General features: G+C 45.1%; 1 protein-coding gene across 1 annotated transcript in view; it reads right to left on the bottom strand.

Moving 5' to 3' along the window:
• NTN3 (netrin 3) overlaps window positions 1-14,561 on the bottom strand; it is an 88,185-nt gene that overhangs the window by 6,345 nt on the left and 67,279 nt on the right. Inside the window, exons 4-6 of the mRNA XM_088470370.1 lie at window positions 12,886-13,035; window positions 11,364-11,417; window positions 1,729-1,803 (exon numbers count right to left, since the gene is read on the bottom strand). Of these exons, the coding sequence (XP_088326496.1) occupies window positions 1,729-1,803; window positions 11,364-11,417; window positions 12,886-13,035 (279 nt within the window). The remainder of the gene's footprint in view (window positions 1-1,728; window positions 1,804-11,363; window positions 11,418-12,885; window positions 13,036-14,561) is intronic.

Genomic DNA, 14,561 nt, shown 5'->3' with positions numbered 1-14,561 from the left:
TCTGCGCCTCACTTTAACACTTGTGTCGCTGGACAGGTCTACAGTGTCAGGGCACTGGCTGTCAGTAGGCTAGCAGTGGTAGATACACGTATGCATGAATCATGGTTTATATTTTGGGGTATATAAAAAAATATTGTGTTTGTCTATGTGTGTGCGCTCTCCCGTGTGCGCATTATATATATATATATTATGTCCAAAATGTTCTGCACACACATCAATAATACAGCTCAAACAGCTGTAGTGCACCTTAAGTAATGTTCACGTCAGACTGGGGGCAGGGCGCTGAGGTGCAGGCAGAGCTTTCCTGCGTTTGCCTATGGCGCGCACTCAACCAGGGAGGGCGCGTGCCCTTATGACACGTCCCCAATTTGTCAATCTTGGGGGTATACCTAGCACTTATGGAGGTGCTGAGCTTCCCTCAAGCTCTTCCCTCACTGTGAGTAGATGCCGTGCGCACCCAGCAGCGATCGTAAACTGAAACTTTTCCCACCAGCGGGACACTGTGGCCTGCGGATGGGGATGGTACAGAGCAGGCTGCTTCAGTGGGGTGCCGCTATAAGGGCAGGGTGCACTTTGGGACTTTAAAATCGGGCAGGGCGCGGACCCCCGCAAAAACAGCCTAGCGGGCACACTATTAAGGATCCATCGATAAGCAGTCCATATATAGCCAATCAGTCCACTTAGAACCAGATTTGAGCAGCGTCAGAAATAATTTTTTCTGCAAAATTCATACCCATGTAGATGTCATGGTCAATGTTTCTCAGACTCCAGTCTGATAAGTGCCCATAATCCTCTTCCTGTAAGTGGACTGTTTGGAGATTATAAATATATATATATATTATCAGGGATATTCAACATTTTGAAAAAAATCTTGATTCCCCAATCCCGACCTGAAAATGGTTGGAACCGGCGTGTTTTATTTTTTCATTTTGTTGTATTTCCCCGATCCGCTGATAGATTGCAGATCATCCATGTCTGTGGATCGGTGGCTTTGGTCGCGGCGTTGGCAGAACGGGGAATTGTGGCTCAGGTATATGGGGCACTTTATTTGTCCATCTCTGAACTTTATGTAACCCCAACTCAAATACTCACTGAATCCTCAAAAGATAGAAATATAAAATGTGACGCGAGTCTGAACTTCACTTGTGGACCCTGATGTATAACATCCCTCAGAGCCAGATGCTCTAATATTCTCTGTTTATCACGCTTACCCCTGTACCCACACTGGAAATTAACTCATTATTTAGTAATTGATCACTGAGCATGCATTCATACTGGCTTATGCACCCGCTCATTCACTGACCTCATACTCCATAGCCCTCGCCCATGCGGTCTTATGGCTGCCTAAGCTGTATGGAATTCTCTGCCGGAAGGGTACAGATACAGTGGAAATTACTGAAATCTCCAGCGGTAAAAATGTATTACGGCCTGGAATGATTGATTTCAATTTGCTCTTATTGTTCTTAGAAAACAGGCCAGCACCCATGCCCCATAGCCTCACTGTTCTATTGTGTGATGTTCCTACACGTAGGGGTACCTGGGTCAGCCCATGTGTGCTGATACCTGGGCCACTTTGAGAGACCACTGCCCTCACTAAACACTATCATTTTGCCCTGGTTAGTTTAGTTCTTGGAAATCATTCTCAGTTGCTTTCTCCTCTGTCACAAATTATATATCACTTATAGTGGAGCTGCCCACGTCTCATTTCAAGAACATAGCGTTCCTCACCAAAATCTTTCCTGCAGTATTTCTTCAGGTTTATTTTGTAGTTTCCTTTCGGAGGCTTGCAGTACTGCTCACAATCTAAACAGAAAGAGAATAGAAGAGCACTGTTAAAGCATCCACTTAAAGCCTAATACACTTTTATCAATGGCATGGAATGAAAGTGTAGGTCTCTCTGATATCATTATACGAAAGTAGTTTCTGTCACTATAGCAGTACAAAGCCAGTTAGAGTGTAAGCTGCTAGGTCTGTTTGAAGTTTCCATTACTGTACAGCAGTGAGGACTATGGCAGCCGTCTGTGCATCATGAGGGATGAGGGAGTGCCGGAGGTGACCTATCTCTACAACTGCAGAAATACAGCCTAAGGGGTCTATCTATTCATCATCACTTAATTTCTACAAAAGCAGGTGAAAATGAACTTTTTCACCTGCTTTTGTAGAAATTAAGTTTTCGGGCCATTCATCAAAAAGGTAATGGAGGAGATATCACAGGTATCTATCCTGGAATGGCCCGCTGTCCCCATGCACTAGTACGGGGACAGATTTCATGGGATGCGGTTAAGATCCCAACAACCGGGATGCTGCCTGCCAGAACTCCGACATCGGAATCCCGATCGCCGAGACAACACTGGCGCCAAAATCCCGACATGACTCGGAATGCAGACGGCATCCCGATCGTAAGGGCACCAGGGAAAGGTAAGTATCATACGCAGGGGGTGGGAGAGTTAAGGTTAGTCTGCGGGAGGGGGGAGATTAGGGTGATTCTCCGGGCAAGGGGGGGTAGGTTCAGGCACCACCAGGGGGGGGTTAGGGTTAGGCACTAAGGGGGGAGGGTTAGATTTAGGCACTTAACGGGAGGGTTAGGATGCGGGGTAGGGAGAGTTAGTATAAGGGTGCAGGAAAGGAGGGTTACGGGGTAGATAGGACAGGGGAACATTACTTACCATTCCCCTGTTGGGATTTGAACCATCGGGATGCCCTGCTGTCAGTGTACTGACAGCCGACATCCCGTCCATCGGTATTTCATACCGATTCCGAATTCATCAAGCTCCGAAAATACAATAATTTCAGAGCTTGACTGCGGAAGCATTCATTATCTTCAGATGGCGGTTCCTCCCGCGACCCGCTCCTTCCCTATGAGAAGGAGTCCTGGGTTGCGATGAGGGATCCAAAACCATATGGCTCCTTCCACCAGATGTTTGGGCTATTGTGTGCCTGAGTGACCTGTAGGAGCAGTGAAAAGACTCGTTGAGACCGCAGGTTTTCGGATAAGCTGTCTCCACGCCGGAGCAATGATGAATTACTCTGGCGCGCGCATTGAGTTGGAATGTTAATTATCGGGGTCCGTTCGTCCCTGATAATTAGCATAATGAATAGAGCCTTAACAGTGGAGTGATTGAGGGAAAATTGTATCAAACCTTCAAAGGAAGATAAGTGGTGTTCCCCAGGGCAACCAATCAGATTCCAGCTATCATTGTATAGAATCATAGCTAGCATCTGATTGGTTGATATGAGTAACTTCACTACTTCTCCTCTTTATAAGGTTTTATAAATCCCCCCTGAAATCTTATATATGCCATCTCAGTATAAATGTACTTGTAAATTCTATTTCATAAGTGTTTGTTTGGCGGTATATATATATATATAAAAAAAGAGTAATGTTATGCATTTGGTGTCGTGTCCTGGCGTCCGTGAAATGGATAGGGTTAATAATATGTATAGTTTCCTGAGGTTTACTGATAGGAGGGAAACGGAAGGCCTCCCATAACGAGCTCTGGGTGTAAGCCAGGGTGAAAAGGCCATCTGTTGTAGGGTGGAGGGTGCAAAGTGTGCCAGGGACAAGTGCCAGGGTGACATTAGAAATCCTGTCACATGCCAGGCGAGTGCTGGGCACAGTCAGGTACAGCCTAGGGGCCTTTCTGTGTAAGGAGCTGTGACTGGATCAATCACCTGGTGTAATGCTGATTAAGAAGTACCCAGCCTATGGGACTGCCATGTTAACTCTGTCTTAGCCCAGCAGTCTTGTACGAATCATTGTATATAGAATTACTATATGGAAATCATGGGTCTGGACACACATTGCTATAGAAATACTGAAATTTGTATGTGTAGACCTGGAATAATGTCATTAACCTGTCCAGTCAGCAGTCATTAAAGAAAACGTCACTGCTACACTTGTATACCTGTGGTAACCGTTCTTTTCCTGGTTGTATTGTGCATGAGTTGTGTTATAATCAGGATAGGTTATTATTAGTCATGTGCTTACACATTATATACCATTGGGATAAGGCTGTCCATTGTCACTTGTAACAGTATTTAATACATATGTAACTCCGCCTTTATCATTATGATAGTACCTTGAATAATTCACAACCAGTTATGTCAGATGATAACGGAAGTATGTGACGTATATCTTCTCTATGAACACACTATATATAAGTTGTGTGGTATAGACTTTTGTATCTTGCTATCACTAAGGGATTGTGTACTCTGTCACAGCGCAGGCAATAGCCCAGACTGAGGATTTCGGTGCTACAAATTCTCGGGTGAGAGTTCTGGTGTGTAATAGAGTCTATGCTCCAGATTGTTTCAGTCTGTGCTATTGCACTGCGGATGCCAATGAACAGTTAAGCTTCCTGGGGGTCCGATAAGAACAGTTTAGCTGGCTTCAGTGCTGGTCCCATGCAGGACAGGCCCCCAGAGCCTAGCATTAAAGCTCCCATTCACATAAAGAGGAAATCAGCTTAGGAAGCTCAAGCCCAGTCATATAGCTAACCTCCTTATTACCTTGTAATCCAGTTATCAAATGCTGGTCATGTTTACCAGTGCGGCCGTAATACACACCACACAGCCAGATTGTGTCTGTGAATGTGTCTGCCTACGTGTGTCCTTCTATATTCCTGTATGAGGATAATTTAGTCAATACAGGTTACTTACATACAAAGGGTCATACATTTGGGGGCTGATTCTATCAGCCACTATTAGAACCTCACGGTATGTCCGTTTTATGTATTAGTAATTATCTTCGGTCACTAATGCACAAAGCTACTATGGAACCTCTTGGCTGATTGAATCACCCTCATACAGTGTTGTAACCTGTAGCAACCAAAATCTTGCTTTTATCAGTCTATCTGAGGACAGAACAAAGCTAGTGGCTACTGCACTGTTTGCCCGAACAGTCCTCAGACAATATACTTGTTGTTCATATTATTGATACAACTAAATGAATCCTGTAAAGCCTGACACATCAAATAACTATATAATGAATATGATACAGTTGACGTTATAGGGTTAACAGGATAAATGGTCAGTATGGGGCACTTTATACATACTTGCCTACTTCTAATGCTCCATCCCACCAGGAGATCCTGGAGGGGAGATGTAAGTGTGAGTGCAGAGGATACGGTGACACAATTTGCCGCCTAATCCTCACTGCACCACGCTACGATTGCTGCCACTGTGCAGTGGAAGTGGGGCCAAAACTACGCAATTTGTTGTCTTCAGCCCCGAGAGTCCTAGACAGTCCACTTCACTTCACTAAGGGTGGGATGCATGACGTATTGCAATTTGCATGCGATGCATCCCACCAATCCTGCCATGCATGCCGCCGTAGATAACCTCGGTAGGCATGAATACAATTGCAAAGGACAGCTTTCCCAGTAAGAGTTGTCCTTTGCGTTAGAAGGACTTCCGGGTTTATAACCCAGAAGTCCTTCTGCACATCAGTCTAGTGACACATGCGTCACGGGGGTGCTGGGAGGGATCCGATCGGATCCCTCTCACAGCACTTTGCGAATAGAAGCCCATAAGCTTCTACTGGGCAATGGCCCTCATTCAGAGACGTACGCTCTGAGCAGAGCGCACGCTCTGAATGAGGGCCGGGCTCCATTTTCGCATTGGCAGCACGCCCCCTTTGATTGGACACAACGAGCGAAGGACTTTCCTTCGCTCGTCGCGTCTGGCGCATGCGCACGACGGAGCTCCCTCCGTCGTGCGCATGCTCAGTGCATAACATCGACCCACTTGCGAGCGGACAGCCGCTCGCGAGTGGGTCTGAATCAGGCCCAATGTCTTCTAAAGATGGCGTTGGCCACAGCAATCCAAGCCCCGCAATGTATCGCATTCTAGAGCTTGGTACATATGTGGTAAGTGGTCAAACCTCCAAAAACGTAATTTTCATAGGTTTGACCTCAAAAACCGCAATGGTGCATCTCGCCCTTTGAGAGAAATAAAATGGAGAAGTTGTCCATAGCAAGCAATCAGCACAGATCTGTCATTTTATAGGCTGCGCTAGACGGATGACAGTCAGAAGATGATTGGTTGCTTTCAGGAACCTCTCTCCGAAGCTTGATACATCTCCCCTGCAGTGTTTATCGCAAAAGGATGGGAATCCTATGCCAGGCTGAACTTTCGTTAGTAAACAACCTCCTTATGAATGTCGTTATATTGTTCTACAGGACTTGTAGTACCACAACAAATGGAGGCCCACAGGTCGCCTAGGCCTGATCTATTACCTTTTAGTCTTATTCTCTAACCTCCCCTGCTGAGATTTTTACTTTGTGCCTGGCCAGAAAACTGCAAAAGGTTGGCACTCACTCCGGTGTCCGAGGGGTTAATGGTATCATTATTTCCGCTGGGAGATTCGGTTTCACAAAATGAGGGGAGAAATTTGCAAAAAATGTCAGAGCAAACAGAGCCGAACAGGCCTCCACCCTGACTGCAGGACAGGGAGAGGGGAACCAGCTCCCTCTCCGGGGGAGATCCCAGTCCTGGCTACTGTTATTATTAGTCATATTTATTTATATAGCGCCAGCATGCTCCGCCGTAGGGTTATACAACAAGGCTGAACATTGACGGACATAAGCTTACAATCTATACCTCAGGGAAGTGCGTTATTGCTATATATCCACTGTATGTATTTTACTTTACTCCTCAGAGCACTTGTTTGATATCACTTGTTTTTGTTCTTTAGATTTTGTCAACGGTTTTTGTAGACATGAGAATGTCGACATGGTTATAATGTCAGCATGTAACACGTTGACCTGTTCAGCATGTCAACATTGAGCATGTCGACACTGAAGAAATGCCAACATGCTAGCAATGTCGCCTTTTTGGCGATGCAACTGTTACTGTTGATAGATACCGTAAGTCTAACGGTAACCCTAACCTGGTGGCTGCGGGACTTGCGGCTTTAGTTGCAGGTTGCGTCTTTAGTTGCAGGTTGAGGTTAATGTTGCAAAACAGTGGTTGCAGTGGCAAGTATGTCCCTATCCCTAGTTCTAAACCTAATGTCGGCATTTTGCTAAATGTCAACATTTCACTTGTTGACATTTATGACGTCGACATTGTGAACTAGAGATGTGCGCACTGCGCAGACCCCCGTGTTTTCACAAAACCACTCTCAATGTTATGGTTTGGTTTCGGTTTTTACTGATAAAAACAGCTAAAATCATGTCATTTGGACCTGCTTACATGCAATCCAAAAGCCGAGATTCGTGTTTTTAAAACTGGGTTATCCATTGTGCAACCTAGCAAGCTGCCTAGTGCCTTGTGGGCAATGAGGGGCCCAGATTAGCCAACCCATTTTATGTTTTCTTTTGGCAAATGGTGGGGATAAGTCCCTCAAACCAATATAATGTTTGGACACTATAGGGCCTAAATCCTACATGCCTACCCTCCCGGAATTCGTGGGAGGTTCGCGATTTTTCGGGGGAACCCCCCGCACCCCCAGAAGGGTAGGCATTTCTCCCGCACTCTGCCCACTTCCTAGTGAAGTGGGCAGAATGGGGAGAATTTCCGCGGCGATCGTGGGTCCCTGTGTAGGGGGTGGGGCTTAATGGCGCGATTCTTCATTAATCATGTCATTTATCCCCACCCCCTATTTAAATTTGCACCAATAGCGGTAATTTACCCGTCACAGGTATGGTCTAAATCCAACTCTGATTGATGCTTTGTTTTATATCCATATACTTTTTATTAATACCACTTTCATTTTTTTTTTTTATACTTCTACTGCTTATGTGGCTGTTATCAGGATTTGGAATGAAGGTAGTTTTGGCCATGGGCATGAGCAGCAGATTGGTAAAAGCCACCTCTGATATATACTTATATATTGGAAAAACTATATGGACCAATCATTTATTTTCTGTCATCAAAGCCCATGTTTCTATAAGAGCTCTTGCTATTTGCACAAAAACAATGATTATGGGGTATATGTAATAAGGTGCGTTTTCCGTGTTGCGGTACGATCTTGGCAATGAAGCCTACAAATTTCTAAAGCGGTGATACTTTGAAAGGCAAAACCAGCCTTTAAATCTACAGGCGTAATTGCAGAGATTGCGCTGCCTCTCGGAAATTGCTCCCTATTACATATACACCTGTGTGTGTCTTTTGTGTGTAATACAGCCTGTGAGTCTGTGTATTGTGTGTAGCATGGTGTGCTAAACTTCTAGGGGTCATTTATGGTGGTGAAGCTCAGCTCCCTGCCTATACTGGCTGGCAGTAGTAAGCACAGGCTTACCACATAGATGGCCAATCAGGATCACTTTGGAACATGCGCGACCCAGCCTACCGGGTCAGACACGCGCACTGCATGTTGAGCCGCACTCGTACAAAAATTAAACATGTAAAAAGAATAGAAACAAATATATATTTTAATATAGGTTTAAGAAGAAAACAAATGCTTTATTGAATAATAAAGCATTTTTCTTGGCACTGCATCTAGTATCACCATTGTGAGGTGATGACAGCATAGGAGGCCAGACGGTGGTACCGCTACCACTGACGTCCATAGTAAATATGGGCTGTCTAGCTTCTGCATGCATTACACAGTACAGCTATCCCATGAACGCCCGTGTCTGGCCACCATCGACAAAACCCAGCGATGACCAAGGTATCCCTAAACCCAGCTATTTAGTATCCCTAAATCTGGTGAAAATGTTGGATTTTGCAAGATTTAAAGCTCTTTTCCCTTTGATAAATAGACCCCATAGTGTCCATGCAAGATGTGTATTTGTAGTATAATACCCGGGCATATAATTATAACATTTTCTTTGGTGCGTACATATAAGAAGACCCTGTTTAAGCACATATTTCCCTGCTGGCTAGAAAAACAATGATTCAGGGGTTGCAGGCCTGGCAGTGGTGGGGTTAATACATCCCAACCACAAGAATTTTCTGTGTAAGAGTTCTGACCAGCCACCACCTCCCCTCCCCGATCCTCGGAGGGATCATCAGAGAGCGGCGGGTACTCGGCACTCCAGTATCCAACCGCACGTGGGCAGCGACTACCCCACAGACCCCCAAATGCTCTCTTAACCCTTCAGCACCACTTGGCCACGCTCCGGCCACACAGGAGTCAGTAAATCTGCATAAAGATTGTCTCCACTTACGTTAAATTGCAAAAAAACCCAAACCCTGAAATTCAGTAATGTGAGAACAGGGGAATAGACATAGATAAATTACTGTCACTGTATGACATATAGGGGCATATTCAATTAGACGCAAAAAGTCCCGTACTTTTCACTGACATCACTCATTTTTCATGCGAAAAAGTATCGTGCGCGTCCCCGCTTATCCCCATATTCAATTAGAAATCGTCGAAAACGGCATCCGACGAAACGCAAACAGGCGAAAAGTGCTGTCAGATTTGGGGAAATCAGCCCAAAAGATGCACAGACATTGGGGATCGCTATAGATACCCCCGAATAGACCAGCTGAAGGTATTTATGGTGCTTAAATGATCTCAACAGCTGCTACTTAGCGTCTTTGCACAAGTGGTGAAGAATAGCATTTAGCAGTTTTTGTTGGTGAAAATAAGTAGTCCCAGCAAATTTGGGGTACATGAAAATGGGTGCAAGCATGGTTAAAAATCGCAAAAGTGCGGTTTTAAATTTTTTTTAAAAACGCACCTTCAGCAAGCACTTGCAATCCAAAAAACACCTCCCCCATATTTACAGACCCCCCCAAGTCTATTTTGCTAGTTTCTAAGTTTGTACCCCAACTTTGTACTTTTTCGCCCCCTTTTTCAAAGTCAATTTTGGGGTGTTCTTTTAATTTTTTTAGGATTTTTTGGACGCAGTGTACCTTTTGGGACCTGTCCTAAGGGTGCAGGGTGGTTTCCCCACCTTTGCACCCCAAAACCGTAATTCTGCACTTTTTTTCGACAGCTATTCATAGGCGAAAATTTTCTGCGGGTACATTACATTGCGTTTTCGCACCGGCGAAAAGTCACCACAATTAAATATGGGGATACGTTTCCGCTGGCGAAATGACACTTTTTCACCGAAAATGCCTTTTCGCCTCTAATTGAATACGGCTCATAGGAGTATATTTACTGAAGTGCAGATTTTTAGAAGTGGAGATGTTGCCCAAAGCAACCAGTCAGATTATAGCTATTATCTTCTAGAAAGTGCTAGATAACTGTTAAGTAGAATCTGATTGGTTGCTATAAACAACATCTCCACTTCTAAAAACCTGCACTTTAGTAAATACACCCCCTATGACTGTAGGACCTGGGAGAACGTCACGTTTAGTAGTTATCTTTCATTGGGCCAAAATTCACAAAAGCTTCAGAAATTCAGGAATATACTAATTCTTCTTTGTGAATTTGTCATTATTAAAATGTTAAGGCTCTGTCCAGGGGAGGGGTAGGGACCACTGCTGGGATTTCTGGGGTTGGGGAGATGATGTATAATTCTGTAGCGACTGTACAAATAATGAGCTTATATAGAAGAAAAGTATAAACTTCTTAAAAAAAAGGAACATTAAAAAAAAAAAAAAAAGTATTATATTAACCCACACCGAATTTAAAGATTAGTTTTAAAGTCCTAAAAGTCAAAGGGGTAAATTTACTAAAGTGAGGGTTTTTAGAAGTGGAGATGTTGCCCATAGCAACCAATCAGATTCTACTTAACGTTTATCTAGCACCTTCTAGAAGATAATAGCTAGAATCTGATTGGTTGCCATGGGAAACATCTCCACTTCTAAAAACCTGCACTTTAGTAAATATACCCCGAAGCAGTAAATGCTTGTAAAATACTTTCATGTGTATGAAAACACAGATTTTTTTTTCCCTCCCATCATAGATAACGAACAAATCAAACTTTTTGAAAATTCGTCCCATTGTGTTTTACCTTTGACCACTCCACTATCCCGGAGGCTTCTGCCCTTCAGTATTGCTCGGGGGTAACGGACCAGTAAATCACTGTAGGAAGCTATTTAGCTATCACTATATGATAGATGACATAGGACAATACAGAACTTGGGCATTAGGTCTCTAGGATAACTATTGTTTTCCCATTTCCAGTTACGCTGTCAGCCCCCCAGAACAAAGTGTCCTCTTCTTCCTTCTTCACTTTGGGAGAATGGCCAGGACCAGTTAACCCATTGAATTACATGGTCCCACCCCCTGCGGCCTGGCATATTCTCTGGCCATGAGCCTGGAAAACTTGCTTTTGTAACAGCTTGTCTCGGAAAGCAGGGAAGAATTCCCAGTGTTTTTTGATGCACGCTTTAAATGTCTGGCATCCACCATCTTCCTCCTGACATGATGAACTGGCAACAGCGCTAATTTCATTTACTCTGGGGTTGTTATCTAGAACGGAGCACCACCCCTGCCTCCTGCAGATGGTGTAACTTACCAGCTGGCTCCTCTGTGCTGGTGAGGGCTGGGGTAGGGACCACTGCTGGGATTTCTGTGGGTAAGGGAAAACAAAAATGGAGAGATGATGTTTAATTCTGTAGTGACTACATAAATCATGAGCTGGAGGGAAAGGAAAGATAATGGAGACAAAGGATACTGTAAATGACAATAGAAGGGAATTACAGAAAAACTAGGTCTATATACTGAAGGAAACTTGGTCATAGAGAGAACTGGAAAGGTGTCACACAGGACAGTAGAGGAGACTATACTGAGGTCTACGGTTATACCTACAGATGTGTCCGCATACTGGGCGGGATGTACTAAGCACGGCATCCAGGTTGAGGTACATCTCGCCTCTCATCGGGTACATACTGTGGTTGATTACCGTGGTATGTACTTAGAATGTCGCGAAGGATAGCTCTCTCGATAAGATCTGTCCTTTTGAGATGGCCCCGTATAGAGGGACTTCCGGGTTTAACACCCAGAAGTCCCTCTGGTGTCCTTCGGCGCATACGCAGAAGGCCGCGGGGGGAGATGGGAGGGATCCAAACGGCTCCCTCTCGGGGAGCGTCCCGATAAGCTTCTATTACAGGCTTATATTGGGTAACACCACCTGAAGATGGCGTTACCCACCGGGACGAAGTACTAATGGAAAATGCTGTAAAGTCCCCGAAAACTGCATTTTTTACCGCTTTTTGCACTTTAGTACATCCCGCTCACACTCTTGCTGAAGTCGCACCAAACAGCCCCTCACGCCGCACCAGGTCCCGTGCATCTCAGTTAGGGCTAGGCGTCTAGGAAACTGTGCTGATTAATTTGATATGCAACACTTGTATATCTGTGTGCGACTCAGTCTGAATCTGTATATGAAGCGCTACGATGCAGCAGCGACTTTTTTTTCCACGCCAAGTTACAATGTGCTTCATATACAGACTCAGGCCCTGATTCAGAGCCGCTCGCAAAAAGCGAGCGCTCGCTCTGAATCAGGGCGGCCGTTTTTATTTTAAAACGATCAACATCAACAGCCGCCCTGTTTGTAGCGAGCCCCGGAGCGAGTGAATTTCGCTTGCGAGCGGGTCTGAATCAGGCCCTCAGTTGCACACAGATATACAAGTGTCACATATCAAATTAATCAGCACAGTCTCCTTGTGTGTCCTAGTCACATCACATTGCGAAAAAGACGCACACCAACTGCCAGTGAGTCCCGGCCGGTGATGTTTGGCAGAGTTTGGGGTGGCAGTTGGTGTGGCTTCCCTATTTCAATTTTGGACTACGCTGCAGCCTCACCACCTCTGGAGCCTCCACTGTTTGTCACACACTTAGAACATAAACACTGCGGAGGGACTTTCCGAACTCACTCTACATAGGTTTCTATAGTACTACAGACTGTTGTAAGGCGGACCACTTAAAATAGGAGAAGTATTGAATATGTTATGGCTCTCACACAGGAAAAACTGATAAAAATAAAACACCAAATGAGTATACACAGAGTAACTTACTGATGCATACAGGGTACTTACTGATGCAAGGAGCGATTGGTGAACGGCTCTGCTGATATCCCTTGGCACATCGGTTACACGTCAGACCGGTCACGCCATCTTTGCAAGGGCATTGCCCCGTGGTCTGGTTGCAGGTCTTACCTGCTGCTCCCACAGGATGGCAGTCACAAGCTGAAAGAAAACCACCAATTAGACCTCTGACCTCTAACACAGCAATAGGTCTGACAACCCCCTCAAAACGTCATCCAGATAGGCATCAAAATATTCAATTTAATGTCTATCGCGAACCATTGACTCTCACATTTTATACGTTCAGTTCTTCAAAAGCCTGGACAGGTAAGATATAGCTTCTCAATCACTATTCTATTAAGGCTACAAGAGGTTCTGAAGACACAAGAACTTCCCTCCTATGAGACCTTGACACGATGCGTAGAAATGATTCTCTGACTGGATTTGCTATAACTGGATCCGCTAAGAGCGACATACAGACATACTGTCCCCATCCCTTACCTACTCTTCCCTACAATCTCACAGAGCATGGCCCATTGTCCTTTACCAAGTTATAACTAAAACCTGATACTTCATGTCCCTACACTTATCACACTTAGATATTGTCATTCATGGTCCGAAGCAGATTTGAACGCAAGTCATTGGTAATTATCCCCACATTGCATGAATGGAACAATATGCAGATATTTCTCCGTATGCTGAGTTGTACGCATCTATGCGGCCCCAATACCCCTATCCAAACTCTTGTTTTCTTAGGTTTCATGATCTTCGCTGCGCGCCTATACAAGCCCCATCCTTGGTGCAAGCGCTCCATCTGAAAACGGGCATATCTAGGCATATACTGCAAAGCTGGCAGTTCTGTCGACACCCCTTTGCTGAACAGAGCCAACCTGCGAGCTCCCCGTTACCACTCAGTTACGCCCTTTCAGTAGTCAATGGAAACGTGCCTGAGATGCTTATGACTCAGCATTGCCCATAGATGCGTTCGCGCTGCGAAATATATATGTCCGCATAACTGAACCTGCATTTAATTCTGCATTGACATTCAGGGTCTGATTCAGAGATGGATGCTAACGCCAATGCAACCGCGATTTCATACGCAACTCAGCTGCGGAAATATGCTAATAATGACAACGTTTACTCGAGTATAGGGAATCCCACTGCTGCCGTCTCATATGCTTGCGGCGTTGCCTACCGGCGCAAATATCGGTAACATTGACGCACATGGAGCGCCCATCCTGCCCTTGCGGAAGGTCTGACCAGACGCAGACTCAGCAGCTCTCCTGACACTCAGAGGGCTCTCATGCTTCGTAGGAGATCATTTATGCACGCCCATGTAACAGCGTTTAAATGGTCAGACACGGCTGCGTTTTATTGACCACTCCCCGTTACCACCCCCAAACGCTGAACAACCTGTCAATCAATTAGCGATGGATTCCTCTGTGCCTCCGTAGTCGAAATGCGATCGCTGTGCATACCCAGGGTCGCAATGGAAAAGAATCGCTCATTATGCTTCTGTATTCACCTTTGTATCCATCTCTGAATCAGGCCCTTGGTCTGCATAATACCAGCTATCTGCCACGGTTACTGGTTTCACAATAAGGGAAACGTTTGCAATAGGCCATCAGAGAAGTCTGTTTGGTGCAATGTGCATCCCAGCTGTAAGTTCCTCGCGGGGGACTTGGAAA

Source organism: Taudactylus pleione, unplaced genomic scaffold (genome assembly GCF_031769625.1).
Source record: "Taudactylus pleione unplaced genomic scaffold, aTauple2 ptg000098l, whole genome shotgun sequence".
Lineage (NCBI taxonomy): Eukaryota > Metazoa > Chordata > Amphibia > Anura > Myobatrachidae > Taudactylus > Taudactylus pleione.
This window is presented reverse-complemented; position numbering and strand designations above follow the sequence as displayed.